Source organism: Fusarium poae, chromosome 1, assembly GCF_019609905.1.
Source record: "Fusarium poae strain DAOMC 252244 chromosome 1, whole genome shotgun sequence".
Classification (NCBI taxonomy): Eukaryota; Fungi; Ascomycota; class Sordariomycetes; order Hypocreales; family Nectriaceae; genus Fusarium; species Fusarium poae.
In genome coordinates, this window is record NC_058399.1 from 2,643,759 (window position 1) to 2,662,922 (window position 19,164).

At 48.8% G+C, this 19,164-nt stretch overlaps 8 protein-coding genes across 8 annotated transcripts; 4 read left to right on the forward strand and 4 right to left on the reverse strand.

Annotated features, from left to right (window-relative positions):
* Positions 1-1,624: 1,624 nt before the first annotated feature.
* Positions 1,625-1,989, reverse strand: FPOAC1_000867 (uncharacterized protein; the record flags this gene model as incomplete). The annotated part of the gene is made up of 2 exons (XM_044845476.1): positions 1,625-1,770; positions 1,839-1,989. 2 exons carry the CDS (start codon positions 1,987-1,989, stop codon positions 1,625-1,627), a joined length of 297 nt encoding a protein of 98 aa, XP_044711392.1.
* Positions 1,990-6,339: 4,350 nt separating this feature from the next.
* On the forward strand, positions 6,340-7,280 carry FPOAC1_000868 (uncharacterized protein; the record flags this gene model as incomplete). Its single annotated transcript, XM_044845477.1, has 3 exons — positions 6,340-6,786; positions 6,867-6,994; positions 7,055-7,280. 3 exons carry the CDS (start codon positions 6,340-6,342, stop codon positions 7,278-7,280), a joined length of 801 nt encoding a protein of 266 aa, XP_044711393.1.
* A 144-nt stretch (positions 7,281-7,424) lies between these two features.
* Positions 7,425-8,836, reverse strand: FPOAC1_000869 (uncharacterized protein; the record flags this gene model as incomplete). The annotated part of the gene is made up of 3 exons (XM_044845478.1): positions 7,425-8,246; positions 8,295-8,501; positions 8,825-8,836. 3 exons carry the CDS (start codon positions 8,834-8,836, stop codon positions 7,425-7,427), a joined length of 1,041 nt encoding a protein of 346 aa, XP_044711394.1.
* A 559-nt stretch (positions 8,837-9,395) lies between these two features.
* On the forward strand, positions 9,396-12,519 carry FPOAC1_000870 (uncharacterized protein; the record flags this gene model as incomplete). Its single annotated transcript, XM_044845479.1, has 4 exons — positions 9,396-9,892; positions 9,947-10,281; positions 10,336-12,302; positions 12,355-12,519. 4 exons carry the CDS (start codon positions 9,396-9,398, stop codon positions 12,517-12,519), a joined length of 2,964 nt encoding a protein of 987 aa, XP_044711395.1.
* A 406-nt stretch (positions 12,520-12,925) lies between these two features.
* FPOAC1_000871 (uncharacterized protein) lies at positions 12,926-13,832 on the reverse strand (the record flags this gene model as incomplete). The annotated part of the gene is made up of 3 exons (XM_044845480.1): positions 12,926-13,434; positions 13,486-13,657; positions 13,722-13,832. The coding sequence occupies 3 exons, from the start codon at positions 13,830-13,832 to the stop codon at positions 12,926-12,928; spliced, it is 792 nt and encodes a 263-aa protein (XP_044711396.1).
* A 264-nt stretch (positions 13,833-14,096) lies between these two features.
* FPOAC1_000872 (uncharacterized protein) lies at positions 14,097-15,224 on the forward strand (the record flags this gene model as incomplete). Its single annotated transcript, XM_044845481.1, has 1 exon — positions 14,097-15,224. One exon carries the CDS (start codon positions 14,097-14,099, stop codon positions 15,222-15,224), a length of 1,128 nt encoding a protein of 375 aa, XP_044711397.1.
* Positions 15,225-15,863: 639 nt separating this feature from the next.
* On the forward strand, positions 15,864-17,559 carry FPOAC1_000873 (uncharacterized protein; the record flags this gene model as incomplete). Its single annotated transcript, XM_044845482.1, has 2 exons — positions 15,864-16,271; positions 16,330-17,559. The coding sequence occupies 2 exons, from the start codon at positions 15,864-15,866 to the stop codon at positions 17,557-17,559; spliced, it is 1,638 nt and encodes a 545-aa protein (XP_044711398.1).
* Positions 17,560-17,974: 415 nt separating this feature from the next.
* FPOAC1_000874 (uncharacterized protein) lies at positions 17,975-18,823 on the reverse strand (the record flags this gene model as incomplete). Its single annotated transcript, XM_044845483.1, has 1 exon — positions 17,975-18,823. One exon carries the CDS (start codon positions 18,821-18,823, stop codon positions 17,975-17,977), a length of 849 nt encoding a protein of 282 aa, XP_044711399.1.
* Between the last annotated feature and the right edge of the window lie 341 nt (positions 18,824-19,164).

The window sequence follows — 19,164 nt, forward strand, 5'->3', positions numbered from 1 at the left end:
CTGATGATGAATGAGGCAAGGCGAAAGGTTGCTTAGGTTGGTTGACTAGCTTTGGTGTCTAGTCTTTTCTGTCCGAGTCGTCGATATCGTTCGCTTAAGGTGCGTGTGTATGTGTAAGTGATTCACAAATGAGGACAGAAGAGCCAAGTGATCAGAGGTGGGCGGCAGAGGGTATTTAAAAGAGAATGTGTTCCAGAGGGAGACGTGAGATGATGTTCTTGTCCGAGGGAGGAAGTGGGAAGCAAGTCGCTTTTGTACAGACAACTTCCGTATGAGGGAACAAAACTTTGGGAAAACCTCAACGAGAATCAACGTCAAGGCAATGCAAGGCTTGCAGGGCCAGACAAGGGCAAGGGGGGTGCACTCTCTCTCAGTCACTGGATGTGCCGTCCAGCCTGTCTGCCTGTCAATCAATGTCAGTGCCAATGTCAATCATTCATTATTACCCTACCTGACTATGAGTATCAACCTGATCAAAATTGCTGTGAAATTTCCCCAAGGGGGTCCACGAGCAGGGGTGGGAGGGGTGTCTCGGGGGGTGACAAAAGATAGCGAGCCACCAAAGCAAAAAGAAAGACCAAGAAAAAAGGAGAGACGACGCCGGTACATAGCTGGACCATGTTTCATGGCTTTCCTCCCAGGGCCTATGCATGTCTCCACGAGGGATCCGTTCGTGGCTGATGGGGATCAAAGAATGAGCTCGGGCTTCTAAAAATTCAGGGCGCGCTTCTCTCGACCTTCCATTCTCTCGCTTGTCGCCTATGGGCATTGACACAGCATGGGTCAAGCAGTACATATTAGTTGTCTCCCGGCACCCAGCCGTTCAGGCCAGGTCATGACTCCCAGATGAGCGCTGATCCGAAGGTCACAGTACTGTACCCAAGGTATTCGCGGTACATCTGCTTGACTCTGGTCTCGCCTCTTTCTGCGACATCCAGGCCACCGGGTCACAGGGATAAGAAGCCGCTGGGATCTGCTACTGCTGCAAGGCGTGTAATGTCTCCGGGAGGTTGGAAATTCGCTACCTGACCATTAGTTACATACATCCCTCTCAAACTATTTTTTTTTTTTGTAATCTTTCACACCCATCGTCCACCCAACGCACCCCAGATCCGCTTTGTTCATCCCTTGGTGCCTCCTGTTGCAGGAAACAGTGCTCTTCTCTTTTCCTGTAACTGGCCACATTCTGACGTTGGCTCGATGATTGTGACGTTGACAGTCCGTCAGAGCCCTTTTAGATCGTAAACTACAAAAGCGCATGCGATAATTGTTCTCTACCATTCCCAGCAAACCTTCTTTCTCCAACGTTTGTGACTACCTACTTAGTAGTTCAACAGATAATGCCCGACCACAAACCTTCTGAAGTGAACAGGCGTTCCAGGGAGTCTCCTGGCGTCCCTTAGTGGGCCTAGGACTGGCCGAGCCCAATGCTCAGCCAAACCAGTCCGCGACGTCAGGTTTATGAGGGTCCAAACGGTACTTAGCGCCGTGTCGTGGCACTGTACAGTACAATTGTGCTGATTCATGGAGTAGGTATGCTCTCCATCCGGGTACGAGCGTCCATTCCGTCTTTCTTTTGGCACTTCTGTGACTTGTTCGCAAGGGTCTGCTCTCCATCATTCTCTCAATCCACCACATCAGGCTGTTTGTTCAATTCAAATTCCTTTTTCTGCTCTTTCACGTTCTCTATGCCTGCTCGTTTGCGCAGCAGGGTCAGGTTCTCTCGCCTTATGCCCAGGGGCATCGGGATTTGGTTTGTAAAGCTTAATCCTATACCAAATTGCATGTAGCATCGCGATCCCTCGTTTATATCGCCTTGCTAATTATATAGCACATACCCAACGTCCATGCTTCGTGGAATACTGAAAGAATGTTCTTTGGCCTCCACACACCTGACGTCTCATCTCGTTGCAGGATGAAATCACCCCAGGTCAGAGCGCGGCAAGCATAACATAGCGCACCACTTTGTTCAGTAGCACCTGAAAGCATGTCGCACCTGTATTATATTGTGATAGCGCATGATTTCTCGACTGAAAGGACCATGTGGTGCTATGTCGCTCCTTCGTAACATGTGAATGCCTCAAAAAACAATGACGTTTTGCTGTTCTTCCTTCTTCAATCTTGGCTTAAAATAGACAAGATGACTAGTTTAGTCATTCGTAGCTTCTCGTTGTCTTCCAAGTTTTCGGGTAGATCCGATACTTCAACGATACCTACCTAAAGAAAGACTTCATTCGCGAAAGATAAATATAGTCAGTCACGTAGTGCCTGGATGCACTACATAGGAAACCATATCTTAAAACTTGTAGAGTCGCTCCCTCGTCTTCATTTCCGAACGTGAGTAATAGCCATGATGGCTAAGGCTTTGCTGCGTAACACATCTTCATCTCAGTACTTGCGCTCTCACAATGGTCTACCTGTCATCCATGATTAGCTACTGTTTGCTCTGTATTTGTACCGTAAATCATCTAATTATGGAATGGTGGGTTTCACATAGACCGGCAGATAAAACCATCCTTCGCCACATAGCATATGGGGGATTTCAATATCATGTTGGTGTCATATATGAGGATATCGATGACCCAAGCTTCTTTAAGTTCCGAACCTAGACGCGGTTATTGGAGGAATGGCGAACGGAGCCAACAAAGGACGTCGTTGGAGAGGTAGTCTACGTCTCCCCATATCACCTATCCGATCTCAAGTGAACTTATTGACTTGTAGGCTATGCACGGCGACTCCCGGAGTGGAACATGGCACCTATCGATTATAGTGGTGCCCGGCCCCGTTGCTGTTCTGACGATTGGCATGAACGTGTTTCTCTTTAACATCGAGCACCCTTAACAATTGATGTCGCTGTATAGATAAGGGTAGTTGAAGTTACTTGTTGAGTACTGATGTGTTGAAACTGTTTCACATTCAGCTATTGATAATTCAGACGTCGTAAAGTCAGTGACTGGCAGGAAAGCATGGCGTTACAAGAAGCCTCATCCCTGTGTACCTTATGCAACGGAAGTATTGCCGGTCTCGCCTAATACTGGGCCAACGTCCCTTAGAGTGGCTGGTAGAGATATGCCACATCACCATAATTCGCCGAGATGGTGTTCTCAATGCTTTTCAGCCCACTGCTACCGTTGTACAACAAACAACGCTGGGAAAATTTGAGCCACTGCAACTCGCCGGTTATGAACTGCCGACTGGGGTATAGGACTTTTGTTTGTTTGTGTGTTTCCTGCCACGTTTGCAATAGACTTGTAAATGTCCAAGCCTCGATCGATCGCGGCAGTGATGTATGTACTGGGTTGAAGCAAAGTGGACCCATGGGCTGCGTGGAAGGCTTCCAGAAGCCTGCCATATTTCTTGGCTCAATGCACGCGGTACTTCCTAGCCGTGCCAACATGGGGAAAGCTTTGTAAAAGCACTGTATAAACCTGAGCAGCTGCAACCTCCACCTGAGCTCCGCTACCATCAGTCCAATTTGGGAGCGTGCATCTTGTGGGGATAATTCATGGATTTTGGGATGAACTGCCAACAAACTCCCGTTCTGCATGTTCAGGGGTAGATCGCTGCACACATCCACATTTGTAGCCAGTGCACACGTTGTGGCGTTTTACGTGGACGGTAGTGCCGCAAAGAAGCCCCAGGCCTTTCGGCGTTCCTGCATTAGTCAATTTCTAAACGCCATTCGTATTTGAAACAGGGGTAGGTGTCGTTCGTTCTAACCTTCATCCACTTCCACAGAAGTGACATCCACCCACCGTAAGGGTCCTTTTTAGAGCAAATACCAGTCGATCGGTTTGGAAAACGCCTGGAGTTTCAAATGCCAGATGCGATCGCGATGCTCTTGCGTGTCATGTGATGCCCATTGAATGCTGAAGACCCGTTGAAGCATTGCTCGCCAAGATTGACAAGTCTAAAAACGGTTCGATATATGTATAGTGGGAAGCCAACATTGGTCCCTGAACTTCTATCATTCGTGTCTCAACTGAGCCAAGCCCGTGGATAATCGTGTCGTAGAGAATGTACTTTTTTCCTTTCCAACCAACCCCCTCCCTCGGGCCTTCTCACTCATTCTGACCTCCAGTATAGCTGGCTTTTGTTTTTGTTTTTGTTTTTGTTTTTTGCTTTGTCTTCTTTTGCTCAGTCCATACTATCACAGAAACATCCTGGCTTTAAACCCTGCATTTGGGTCATGATGTACAAATACTGGTATAACGATGCGAAGACGGACACGTATGTAGGTCCATTGCTAGAGGTGACGGCGTGATCCTGTGCCTAGGCCACCAAGAACCGTGCTATTGATATGATTTATCACACTATCACCAGTGGCTTGTCAAGCAGGGGAACTGCTTGCAGATCAGGCCGACATTTCCAGACCAGTCAATCAAGCCAGTGACATTTCGTTCCTGAGCTAGCCTGGCTAGTCGCGGACGAGATATTATTCGTACATATCTCTATGTGTTGCGGCTCTTTGTACGTACCACGAGCCATGAGAAGACGAGATGAAGACCGTTCTTGGCACCATGTCAGTGCAGTGGGGTTGGCCTCAAAGTCCACCTATCGGATTGGTGGCACACTTAGTACCTAAAGTTGGGACCAGACGCCTAACGACATGGGCATTTGCTTCTGTGATTCTTTCTGGAAGCTTCAGCGAACAGTGTTGTAGATCAGATGAGCGCATACAGAGAGCCGTGTCGAGGACTGGGACGTCGTAATTGACTAGCACATTTTAACACTGGCTCGTCATATTCAGCACATTACCTCCTTGTCCGGTGAGTCTTCAACCAACAGTCAGGGCTGCTATTAGAATGCCAATCTCTGTCAGTGTGACCTGATCTCATGGTAGTTGTTTCCCAGCCTCCCAGTTGCTTGCCTGTACTCTGCCAATTTGAGTTGTGTCTATGAGATTGTACGTACTACGTAACATTGTTGTCGCCGGGGAACCGCTTCCGCAATTACAAGGCGTCCGTGCCGGAACCGCCTCGTAATTTCAAAAAATCGTCCCAAAGACCATGATCCATGGATCATAGGCATGAACCGTTTGTGTGGGGCCAGAGAGGCCTCTCCCTGGATCAGCTGGACCAGGTAGGTAACCTTCTGGAAGGACGATCCGTAGATGTGTTTGTTCTAGAGCGTGCGTCGTTCAGTCCGGGTATGCTCCCCGGACGATAGGACAAGAAGCCACGAGTCAAGCTTCAGATGCGTTGGGACTGTCTGCCGTGTCCCCGGTTGATCGTTATCGAGATTGTGTATCTCGTACTCAACCTCCAAGGCTTTTGGAAATAGGTATGGGTACGTCCATGATCTGCGCTATCGAGTAATTAACCACGAGTCGTGAGTCTAGCCACTGTCTAAGGATAGTCAGAGAGCCTCAGGAAGCTGACTCGTTCGAACTAACCCCTAAAAACCTTACTCGTTGAGACGCTACCTCAGTCCGGGGAAGCAATTCAAGACAACGCCGCACTATCACCCGACGATCTCTTCAGCCGCTGGATGTGGTGGTAATGGGTAAATAGCAAAAGGTATGACTTAGTGTAAGTTGACAGACGGGTTGCATCGAAACCGGTACTGATATGATGGTTGACAGAAACATTTGACCGGGTGTGTAGCCTAAGAGAGCGCTAGTATTTTCGTCTGATCTACTTCAACTGGGTAGTTGGTTGTAGTAATTCGAGTAGTGAGTACGTGTAAGTTGATGATCTAATAACTCTTACTGAATCTCGAGGATTCATTATCGTTAGAAGGTATTTAAATTATATAGATTTGTTAGAAGGTGTATGGATCCTGCTGTCGGTGTAGTAAGTCGTGAAAAAGAAGGTACTCTGGGCGTGACATACGATCCAGCCATGCCCAGATTTTATGGTACAGGGTAATCTAGTATGCGCCGATTCATGTACGTTTTTAACTTTGTCTACTCTCGATTTTGGTATCAAAGTGTTATACTGGTTAACAATGCGTTAATGTAAGTTGGCAGTCTATTGATGGTTTATGCCATTTCTTTGTCTGCGGCGCAAATAACTTTCTATATCGTTGTTGGTGTGCAAGAAGAATGTCAGCTGGTTCTATATACATCAAATGAGTGAGCAGAAATGTTTTACTATACAACCTAAAACATATCAGTATTAGAATCGAGATTGACGACTCTGGTAAGCTCACATAGCGTCAAAAACGCTGGAGAAATAGAAAAGTAAGAACAACATAGGATCGCATTGTTAAACAAGCTTCCAATGCTATTTGTCCAGAAAGAAGTAGACAAGATAGGAAAGTACAAGACGATATCCTGCAAGCCCCACTGCACCGGTCACTGTAGCATGATTATCATCACTAAACCATGGCAAGCTCATGTATTCGCTTAACACAGAAGCTCAGCTATCAAGCCACAAATCACCGCCTCATCTCCACCCCGCCATCGCTGACGCAGCTGGGATGTCCAACCACGACACCGATATAGCTTCCTACCACAGGCTCATTTCAGCATCACGAGCTTGCAACGACCAGCACGACAACCTAACGGAAGATAAAAGGTTGCCCAACATGTCAATCATCCAACAACATACGAGCGCCACCCTGAGCGATGCTTGGCGCACCATTAACATTGACGCACTGGAGGAGGATTCCAGCGTCAACTTCGACACCTCTACCCTCCACCCCCCACAGCCCGAGATCGACGAGGCGGAAGTACGACAGCTTTCTGGACAGATCAGACAGCTACTGCGAGGAGGCGATGCTGAGGGAGCTTTGAGGGGAAGTCTGGAGACCCCCGTCTACAATGGAACAGATGCTGCCAAGGTACACCAACATGATCCTGAGAACGACTGCCATCCAATTGCACATGGGAAAACATGGAACTGACGAGATTACGTTTGTAGGATGCGCATTTGCACACCATTATTGAGGTTCTTCAATCGATCAAGGCGAGCGATATGTCTCCCCTGCTGAAGAGTATCTACGGATCCGATGGAGGTTCCGAGTTGTTGGACGTTTTGATGAAGTATATGTAAGTTCTGGGATCTGACACATTGGACAATTGATAGGGTTATCTGACGATTCTATATAGTTACAAGGGAATGGCCACAGCTCATCCCGGAGCAGCTTCGCGATCGCCAAACAAGATTACACCACAGTCGACAGGAGGCTTTAGCCAGATTGGAGGACGACCTGGTGGCGCGAACGAATCCGCAACCGCAGCCATGAGTGTGCTTCTGAGTTGGCACGAAAAGGTAGTTGAGGTCGCCGGCCTTGGATGCGTCGGCCGAACAATGACGGACTGGCGCAGGGTTTAGAGGGTAGATGCGTGTACAGGAGCGGTCAAGAACACATAGAATCATGAGTACAGACAGCCACAAACCATGGACCAGCAAACCCCTTGCTCTAGCTCCTAGCTCTGATGTTACATTATTTGCATTACAGGAAACAAACAGCCTAGCCTATTTTTGCTCCAAAACATCCTTCAAGTTTATATCACCACTACCCCTCGGCAGAGGCCGGGGTTGGTTCTCGCCCTCTCGCCATCCGATCATGTAGAGAACTCGGAAAGTGGCAGGAATAGTTCCATCCGGATTACCGTGAAGTTCTTTGTAGATGGCATTAGCAGCGAGAAGAACATCTCGCTGAATCGGGCCCATCTCTCTTCCAATAACCGCGTTACCCTCTCCCATCGCCTGTAGATCCTGCATCAGAGTGAACATATCAGGATAGTCAACAATGATATCATCGATATCGACAGTCAGCATCTTGAAGCCGGCTTTCTGAAGCAGACCGCCAAGATCCTTGACATCAGCCAAAGGAGAAACTCGAGGAGACATGCCGCCTCGTCTTTCTGATTCTGCTAGCTGTAGTGACGTCCTCAATTCAAAGAGCGTGTCGCCTCCAAGCATGGCTCCGATGAAAGGTGCATCGGGCTTGAGAACGTTGTTGATTTGAGTGAGAATACCAGGTAGGTCGTTAATCCAATGAAGACTTAATGAACTCAGGACCAAGTCAAAAGAATTAGGTTCAAAGGGAATTGTCTCTTCATCGTCCACTACTTTTCGAGTAATGTTAAGCTTCTTGTTAAACTCATGATCGGCATCTCGGTGCAAGAGCGAATAAGAAGAATCGGCAGCAACCAACTCGTCAATACGTGTCGACAATGGTGGTGACTGGGGCGCATTGGAACCAGGATCAGGATTCTCGCGAACCAACGCTCGTGCGATATTGCAAGAGTTTGCACCGAGATCCAGTACTCGAGGGAAGTGTCGTTTGATATCCTGATCTGTAGTCAGGACCAGGCTTCTTATTCAAGTACGCATACTTACGAGAAGTCGCTCTGACAACCGAATGGCAACCTCGTCTTTGAGATAATCAGTTTCACGGCTTTCCTCCGCATTCATACCCGCACGCTCTTTCTGTAACCATTTTGTGCGGCGATTGAAGACCTGGAAACGAGGAGCTCCAGCAGCTTGAACAGCATAGAAACGTTGGTTTGTGATGGGACGGCAGATATTGGTTGGTCGCGACAAAGCCTGAAGACTACAGCGCATGGCCAATGGCGAAATCCTACATGGCGACATTTCGTAAGAGACCCATTCAAGTCACTCTCAAGTTTGAAGAGAAAGATGAGATTTGGTTATGTATAAGACAAAGTGCCAAAAGTGTTGATGCAATATAGAAGTCATGATGGATTTGATAGACTCCATTGAAGCTCTCTCTCTACTGGCTGCTGCAGTATAGAGTGGATATACATGCACGGACCATGTATAAAGTCTACATGCTAAACCGTTTTTGGTCGTTACTGTAACCACCTGTGGGAGGCAGGAGACAGGAGGTTTCTTAGAGGCTAACTTACTGTAGAAGCCATAGATTGGACTCGGTGTCTTTGGGTAACGAACAACACTTACATCTCACTCCTTCGTCCACCGAATTTTCTGCTTTTGATAGTTTCCATCTAGTCGTCGCCTCGAGTGTCTGCTGTCGCGTCTTTCTGTCACTGAAGCGCCCTCAATACCCTCTCATCGGTGGCAGCCCTTGTCAGTCCCCGACTCATCCGTTCCCTAGGCCACGGGCCTCTTCCGCAACTCCTAAGTTAACAATTAGGCCGCACAGAGCAGAGAACCACCCACCCACCACCCGCAACCGCATCTTTTGCTTAGCTCGTCCCTCCAACGAGCAATCTCCCATCACATCGACATACAATCGATGTCTGGCGCGTGAGCCGTCTGGACAATTTGAGTCAACTATGCGATCATTGCGATAGAACGCGAACATACTCTGTTTTGGAGACCTTCCGACATCACCCACCGTCTCTCCCGTACCTTTCGCCAAACGATTCATCCGAGTTTAATACCCCCGTCTTGTTCCCATAATCAGGGGTCTTCAACAGCTGTCCGCACAACTGCTTCAACAATCAACCGCACACCATGTCGAGCTCAGGATCCGGCTTTCTTGGCCGCTCGAGTAGCAGCAATGCGAATATGCGCGGTCTGGTTCAGTTCATCGCTGACCTAAGAAATGCGAGAGCGCGCGAGCTCGAGGAGAAGCGAATCAATAAGGAGCTGGCCAATATTCGACAAAAGTTCAAGGACGGTAGCCTTAGCGGTTATCACAAGAAGAAATATGTCTGCAAGCTGTTATACATTTATATTCTGGGCTGGAATGTCGACTTCGGTCACCTTGAAGCCGTTAACCTGATCTCAGCCAACAAATATTCCGAGAAACAGATTGGATATCTGGCCATGACGCTGTTCCTTCACGAGAAGCACGAGCTCTTGCATCTCGTTGTCAACAGCATTCGCAAAGATCTTCTCGACCACAATGAGCTTTTCAATTGCCTTGCCTTGCACGCGATTGCGAACGTAGGAAGTCGAGAAATGGGTGAAGCTCTTAATGGGGAGGTTCACAGGCTTCTGATTTCTCCGTATGCGCCAACACCCCCCTTACTGCGAGATAAACGCTGACCCCTGTTCACCAGGACCTCCAAATCGTTCGTCAAGAAGAAGGCGGCTTTGACTCTCCTTCGACTATACCGCAAGCACCCAGATATTGTGTCACCGCAATGGGCTGAGCGCATTATTCATCTAATGGACGACTCTGACCTAGGTGTCGCACTTTCAGTAACATCTCTTGTCATGACTTTGGCCCAAGACAATCTAGAGCAATACAAGGGAGCGTATGCTAAAGCGGCAGCCCGTCTGAAGCGAATCCTTATTGATGGCGAGTATACAACGGACTATCTATATTACAAGGTCCCATGCCCCTGGTTACAGATCAAGTTGCTTCGACTTCTGCAATACTTTCCGCCTTCAGGTAAATTAGAACACTGCGATAAACACAATAAATCAGCACTAACAATATATGTAGAGGACACCCATGTTCGAGACATGATTCGCGAATCCTTGCAAAGAATTCTCAACCTGGCCATGGAAACTAACAAGAACGTCCAACAGAACAATGCCCAGAACGCCGTGCTCTTTGAAGCTATCAATTTGATCATTCACCTGGACACCGAGCATGGCCTGATGAAGCAAATTTCAACGCGACTGGGCAAGTTTATCCAGAGTCGAGAGACAAACGTCAGATATTTGGGTCTGGAGGCTATGACACATCTCGCTGCGCGTGCCGAAACACTTGATCCTATCAAGCAACACCAAGAGATAATTCTTGGCTCACTCAAGGACCGAGATATCAGTGTTCGGCGCAAAGGTTTGGACTTGCTATACAGCATGTGCGATGCGACAAACGCTCAAGTGATTGTCGGTGAGCTCCTGCAGTATCTACAGAATGCCGACTTTGCTATCCGAGAAGAAATGGTCCTTAAGATCGCCATTCTTACGGAGAAGTATGCCACTGATGTGCAGTGGTATGTTGACATCTCTTTACGACTTATCGCCATGGCTGGAGATCATGTCAGCGATGAAGTCTGGCAGCGAGTTATCCAGATCGTGACAAATAACGAGGAACTGCAAGTTTATGCAGCCCAGAATGCGCTGCAGTATGTCAAGGGCGACCACTGTCACGAAACCCTTGTCAAAATCGGTGCCTATATTCTTGGAGAATTTGGCCATCTGGTAGCCGACCAACCTCGTTGCAGTCCTATTGAACAGTTTATGGCTCTCCAAGGCAAGCTGATGGCATGCTCCTCGAGCACTCGCGCGATGATTCTGTCATGTTTCGTCAAATATGTCAACCTGTTTCCCGAAATCAAGCCCCAGCTCGTTCATGTTTTTGAATTTCACAGCCACAATTTGGATTCGGAGCTTCAGCAGAGAGCCTGCGAGTACCTGACACTTGTGAACATGCAAACGGATGACCTTTTGCGAACAGTCTGCGACGAAATGCCGCCTTTCCCTGAAAGACAGTCTGCACTCCTTTCCAGGTTGCACCAGAAGCATGCCAACACAAGCGATCGAAGAACTTGGGTCGTGGGAGGAAAGGACGCCAATGCTGATGCCAGAGAACTTAGCATGGGAACCGGAGCACTCAAGAGGACTTTCAGTTCCAACATGCCACTGAACGGTAAATCGAACGGCCAGGCTGCGAATGCAGCTGGTACGAACGGCCACAGTAATGGCGTTGCCGATCTGGCTGGCCTCGACCTCAACGCACCCACACCATCCGAGCCAAAGATGCTCAAGGCCCCTAACTTGGCCAGCGCAGCTCATTTGTCACCAGGGTGGGAACAAGGGTTCAACAAACTGCTGGTTCGGTCGGACGGTGTGCTCTACGAGGACGGCCAGCTGCAGATTGGTGTTCGATCCGAGTACCGTGGCCAAATGGCTTGCTTGATCACTTACTTCAAGAACAAGACACCAGCAACAATAAGTTCTTTTACAACAACCTTGGACTTGGATGAGAACGAGAAGAGTAACCTCACATGGGACGTCAAAAACCTTCCCGACAGCACCATCGTACAGGGTGGGCAGTCTCAGCAAGTTGTCATGTTCGAGGCAAAGAAGATATTTGAGAAGTGCCCTACTGTACGCATCAGCTACCTGGCTGGTGCCCTACAAGCACTGACTTTGAAGCTTCCCGTGGCGATACACAAGTTTATGGATCCGGCAGAGCTTACTGCCGAGGACTTTTTCAAGAGGTGGAAGCAGATTGGTGGTGCACCTCGTGAGGCACAGGCCATCTTTGGAGTCAATGGCAAGGGTGATAGACAACTGACAGAGAGCTTCGTCACCAAGACGGTAGAAGGATTCAGATGGCGCGTGCTAGATATGGTGGACCCCAACCCAAAGAATGTCGTTGGTGCGAGTGTGCTTCACACATCCCAAGGAGGCAAATTTGGCTGTCTGATGAGACTGGAGCCAAACTATGGACAACAGGTAAGCCCCATCATGCTGCTGCATTGCAATTATTATTCTAACTGTTCGCTAGATGATCCGATTGACCGTTCGTGCCACGGATGATTCTGTCCCGGCCGTGCTGTTGAAGTACATGCAAGAGCGACTCGCTGCAGGCATCTCGACATCGGCGGAACGATTTGAGCCACCTTCACGGGAACAGATTTCAGACTCTTTCCGTAATGTGATGGTGACCTAGTGGGAGAGCATGATGTTTATGTTCTATATAATTCGCCGAAAGGAGTTGTCTTAATACCAAGAAAGAAGCATATGGGCGTTGGGGAACTAGCATGAAATCTGGAGGAAGCGCTCGATTGAAGCCATAGCTCTATCGGCCGAGAAGTTGTCTGCGTTGTCGCTTCCTGCATAGTCCCTCTAAACAGCATCAAGGCGACCAAACCGCTGGAAGTGATTTGATTTGGGAGGATGTAGTTGTCATATACCATGATCTATTGTTGTAAATTGAATGAATCATTACGCGAACCATAATGAGCCAGTGATACATGTGGCAAATGACTATTCGAGAGAATTGGCATACTTTCTTACTCGATTTCTTATGACAAGGACGATCGATATATTCTTTGTGTTTATGCTATTTGACTATGCTACTCTGTCAACTTGGCATCAGCCTTAGCAGGCCGTTGTCCAAAGATCGTGCTCCCAACACGAACTTCACTGCTTCCCAATCGCACAGCACCTTCAAAATCCTCACTCATACCCATGCTCAACTCCAGACTTTCTGAATCCAGACCAAGTTCCTTGGCCACTAGATCTCGCTGCTCCTTAAGAGAGACAAAGTCCTCGTTGTCAGTTTCAGAGGTGGCGGCCTTGCTGCGAGCAATTGCGCCGATGGTCATGAGGCCAAGTAGACGTAGATTGGGACATGTGTCGATGATTTCGCGGCACAGAGAGATGGTATCTTCACCGGGAGCGCAGCCAGACTTGTTCTCCTCGCCGGATGTGTTTACCTGGACGTGAACACCGATTTTGGGAACATCGGGCTCCGAAGAGAGAAGGTTGGCGCGAGTAGTGTTGAGGAGTTGAGCCTTTTTGGAGGTGTCTATACTTGAGACGCAAAAGAGATTGGGGATCTTTCCAATAGATTTACAGTGATCTAGAAAGACGTGTTAGTTGATGTTCAAGTGGGATAGTGTGAGTCAGTTACTCGACTGAAGACCACCGATAAAGTGCCACTGGACGGTCTTTGGAAGAAGAGCGGCTTTCTGAGTCAGCTCTTGGGCATAATTCTCGCCGAAGTGAGTATGGGAAGTAGGACCCTGGTGAAGGGCCAGGATATCATTCGCAGGCTTGAGCTTTGATACAGCTACAAGTCGGACCTGATTGCACTTGTGTAAGCCAGGGTGTTTGTCGAGTGTGAATAAGAGTGTCATGCATGCATACATTTCGACCATTTGCTACAGCAGCAAGACGCTCTTTGACAGAGTTGAGCTGAGAGGCAAGAGCCTGCGCCCTAGATGGATCGATCTTCATTTCTTTCTGAGATTCACTCATTTCTCTTTTTGTCAAAGATTATGCGGAGCAAGTGATGGTTGTAAGTGGAGGGTATGTTAGTACCTACCTAGGTAGTTTTGGTTAGCCGGGTTATCATCGGTTAGGTCATGCATTCGCCGTTACAATGTGGCCAGCACAGCTCATCAGGGACGAAACTACCTGTACTATACCCCTTGAGTCTTCTAAGCCAACGCTTCAACAACAACACATTTTGTTCCCACCAAAGGAGCTGAACAATTTTGAAAACTCAGAGATACATGAGGAATGGCTTCCGATTTGAAAAATGGTCGTCGGCGGGCAGCTAGCAACGCTGCGACCAGACCCGGGCACACAAGGCGAAAGTCTAGGGCAGTCATCCAACCAAAGTCATCACATACATCAGACGAATTCCTTCAAGACTTTCTAGACTCAACTTTTGATCCCGCAACTTTCCTCAATTCGGCTTTACCTCCACTGCAGCAGCGCTCTGTACCTGGTCGGTCGGGGTCGGATATCGCACCCCTTGCTGAGCTGTCCACTCAGGCCCAGACTCTGATCTCACAACTTAATGCCCAGACTTCACGATTGTCTACCACTCTCACACATCTCACCGATGATATCTTGAGAAGTGGGAGCCGTTTGGCTTACGAGGTGGAGTTACTCCGGGGAGAGACACTGGGTCTACAAGAGACGATGAATGAAACACTTCAAGATGACATTAAGAAGTTTGTCCCTGAAGGGTTACAAGAAGCTATCGAGGTAAAGAACGCAGCTGCAGCTGCGGCCAAGGAAGACAAGAGCGCGGCACCCTCAACGACGGCCGCTGCCACTGCCAGCGACGCAGCAAATCCGGATGATCCCGAGTTTGTCAAACAGTTACAAACGTTGACCCTCGTGCGATCACGGTTGGATTCAGTCATTAAAATATTTGGAGATGCCATGGAATTTGTCTTCCCACCTTCAGAAATCTCAGTTAGTTCCGGCTTTCTGTCAGTATCAGCGCCGGAACCCGGCTCAGCACAGCAGAGTTCTGAGGAGAAGGGCAAGGAAGTGCTGCAGAACATCCGAAATGAGATATCAGACCTTTTGAATAAATCGGAGGACCCAGTCCAAGGCATTGAGAAGGCGGCGCAGAGGATTGAGCAACTCAAGGAGCTTTCGCTGGTGTGGAAGGACACGGCAGAAGAAAAGGGCAGAAACAAGTTCATAGAAGGTCTCGCCAAGATGGTAGAGGATAAACACCGGGACTTGATGAAGGAAATGGAACAGCAAGCGATCAAGGAGAAGGGTAAAGTCGAATCACGATCGCGGAAAGGAAGCGTCACGAGAGATGCAGCAGTGGTGGAAGACACCAAGTCACCGGGTGGTTTTGGTCTAATTAGCCAATTGCACAAGCTTAGAGGAGGCCTTTGAAAAGATTACTACATATGGTAAAATTGACATTATAAATACTATCATCTCTTCCATTGAGTTTATTGTTTAATGATGAATAAACGAGCCCCACTTAAGCTTCAACCGTGTAAGTACAGTGCCAAGCACCGTTTGTTCGATTGCTCAGCCAATCACTCCACTTACAGCATAACAAAATAGTCTGGGGCACTATTTCCGTTTCTGGTAGGCGGTAAAAGCAACTAAACAGGCGCCGCAGCGATGGAGGTCATGCCTCTCTCTGCCTCTCGCTCTCTACGTTTGAGCCGAGACAATAGAATCACTCAATTCTACTTCCTTGCTTTTATGGCACCGGCACTAGCAATTCTCTGTCTGCCTGCGCTATTGTTCTCTCAAATCAATACAAATCTATTGTGCAGTAGATTCTTTTAGCGTTTGTCTTGTCTATTGCCTACTGCCTACTACCTGCCTTTCCTTGCTCTTAGCTCTTTTCTTCAGCTTGCGTTGCACTCTTTACTTCCTCCACCCTTACATCTTTTCTACACATAGCCACTGGAGGTTACGACTCTCCCTCTCCTCAACTTTTATCCTCTCGCATACAGAAACAATATTGGCACTTCAACAAAAAAAAACTCACTTATACATAACCAGCAACCTTTCGTAATGGCCGCCAACGACGCAGCGGCCCCTGCTAATATGGGCGGACGATCCGACCGACGTTCTCCCCCTCCTGCTTCTCACTCCAAGCGAGATCGCAAGAGGCAAGCTCTTATGGAACAGCTTTCTAACATGACCGACAAGTTCCATAGGGAGCGGGATATGACATACCGCGACCAGCTGCAGAAGATCCAATTCGACATTAATCTTGTCCAGCGCTTCGATCCCTACGATCCTAAGATTCTCAATGTGATCGGCAAGCTTCAGCAAGAACATACCAATACCCAAGGCCCTCCGGTCAACGCCGAGGATGCCAGAAGTCTGCTAGACATGGCTGGCATTCGGTTTTCTGATTTTATCGCCGAGGTTGAAGATCTCGTAGAAATTCGTGACTTTCAACTGACACAGTCCAAGGTGAGAGGGTGTTGCACGCCACGCAGTCATGTTTTTCACTAACCATTTGCGCCAACAGAACGAGTACGAGCGACGACTTCGAGAGTACGAAAACACTTTTGCTTACAAGGTCGAAACCGCGAGGCGCGAGCACAAGGCTCTTACGAGCACTCTTCGCGATCGGCTGATTAACACCCTTACCCACAAGAAGAATCGACTTAACCGCGAGAAGGAAGTGTTGGAGATCAACGACTCCAACGCCTTGTTACTCAACCCAAATCAGTTCAGTTTGACCAACCCTGCGAGTCCAGGCGGTCCCCATGGCAAGCGAGCCACACGTCTGCGCAAAGACGCCGACGATTTGCAGATGTACTCAGACAATAAGAAACGAAAACGAAACGCCAACGACGACGACGGCTCGCCTGTCCCAACCCGACGTGCTCTTGACAACCACAACACCACTCCTCTTTGGCAGTCTGAGAAGGCTCGCGCTGCTGCCAAGCAGAATGGTCCTGTTTACAGCATTGACAAGTTGTTTACAGATAAGGAGCTATCGCTTAACTACAACACAGCTGCTCTCGCTGCGCATCAATACATTCTTCGCAACCGTGTGAACAACGGCGGCGGGTCACCGGAGGACAGTGACTCTGGCCAGGGTGATGCCAACGGCGACCAGGACGTTGATTCTCTGCCCTCCGCCCCTGCAATGGAGCGCTCGGTCTCTCATGCCACACGCAGCAACCGTGGCGGCGCTGCCCATAACTTCCTCGACAGTAACATTCTCGGTGTTGAAGGCGTCGCCAACTTTGAAGTCAACAACCTGGACATTTTGCACTCTCAGGAGCCACCCAAGATGCCTCCTCCCGTACCTCAACAGTACCTCAAGCCTTACCCTCGTACCGCCGACCAGAACTTTCCTGTTCCTCTGTCCAATGACGACATTATCTCCGATCTGTCGGTCATGGGCTACTTCAAGCAGTACGACGCTGCACACAAGCCTGGGGCTCATCTGGACAACCCAGCTGGAATGCGTAAGGTCCTTGCAGCTGTGGCGGTCCCTTACCAGAACTCCCAATACGTGGCTTTCACCAGCGCTCCTCGAGAAGACCCAGAGCACGTCCGCGATTCCCTTGGCCTGCCTGCCATCAGCAGCCTGAGAGACCAGCCCAGCCCAGCGAACGCTGCTGCGGCCCCTTCAGTGGCAGCCCTGTCAAGTGCTGCAGTGCCCATGAGTCGCCAGAGTAGTGCCGGCGGCGTGGCCATGAGCCGTCAGGGAAGCAGCAACACCCGTGGCAAAGGACGCAAGTAATAGTCATTTGCGAACCGAGGATAAATGACGTCTTTTTATACTATTGCAAGCGCGGCGCACAGGCGTAGCATCATCGTTTGGCATACGACGGCATCTGACTTTACGAAGTTCGGAAAGCTACATCTATGGGCGATGTTCTATTTGTTTTACTCTGATTTGAAAACAGAGATTGGTATTCAGGGTTTGTCGGCAAAATGAGCTGAAGCATCAGGGAATCATGTTTACTTTTACGGTTTTACAATGGCACCAGGCGAAAAACTTGATGTGGATAGAATTAGAATGCCTTGTTTATTATTTCTTTATATGAGTATGAAATTGAACCAATCTGTAGCGATTCTCAAGTAAACGACTTATGCCATCGCAAAAGACCCTGTCCGCCAAGTTCTGGCTTGTCTCTCCTTCAACAAGAACGAGTTCAAGGGCCGAAGACGAGTGTGCGAACCTCGATGCTCTCACGGCCCTCTGCCTCGGGGCGAGTCCGCGGGTCCTCAAAGGCAGTATGCGGTACGCGGCCCTTGATCTTGGAGCCTGGCTTAAGTGACTCGCTGTCAAAACATTCCAGCACCAACCGCTCGCTGCCCTTCATGCCACTGAGGTAGTGCCATTTCTGCTCTGGATTATGACGAATGGCCGCAGTCCAGCCGCGGTAACCATCCGGATAACGATGCTCAACAGGTACAACATCGTCGTCCTCTACAGAAGCGGAGGACGCAACGGCCAGAGGGAAAGACTCGAGGGGGTTCTTGGTAAGAGGTCGCCAAACGTTAATAAGACGGTAACGACGCTTGAGGAGCTCATCTGCCTCGTCCGGGAAATATCTGCGAACTCGCTGAGCTACAGCTGCGGCAGTCTGATCAATATGCACGCGAGTCACGGGGCCCCGAGCAGCATTGGATGTCTGCCGACGGATAGTGTGGTCAAAGAAGAAGACGCGGTTCGAGCCAGGGACCGTGTTGAGAAGTAGCTGCTCTACCTCCGGGTAGTAGTTCGCCTTGATGGAGTCATCGTCGACAAAGTCGATTTCACTCGAGGGTGGAACATCCTGAATGACTTGGAAGGCGTCGTGGTCTAAGCTGTATTCTGATTCATGGCCGCGGATATCATGGATAGTGGTTGGTTGAGGGTTGTCTGTGAAGTTGCGCTGTGGTTGACCCTCGGGGGGAGTGTCGACAAAGTTGAAGGGAGTTGACTTGTCTGTAGGAGGACTGAAGAAATTGAGTGTTGCTGTGACATCGCCACGAGGAATGGTTGATGAGATGGCCATTTTCAGGTTAGTAGTCTGATAGTATAAATGTATTGTATGAACAATCTTGTTGTAAGTGCTAGGATATCGATGCTATTCAAGATTGGATGCTTTGCTAGATGAGATGATTTCTGAAGCAAATCGCTTCTTACAGAGCTCTTTATACTTTGATCTGCACTCGCCAATGCCACCATCACAAGAGATGGATTTCAAATCACAAAGTGATGCAATTGACCATCCTGTACCAAATTTGGATGTCAAGTCGCGGACGTCTGAGCACGCCATTCTTCAAATGCATAACCGTTGGCTGCTCGTCAATAGGGAGGGCGTGGCGTACGTTATAATGTAGCGCTCGATTACTA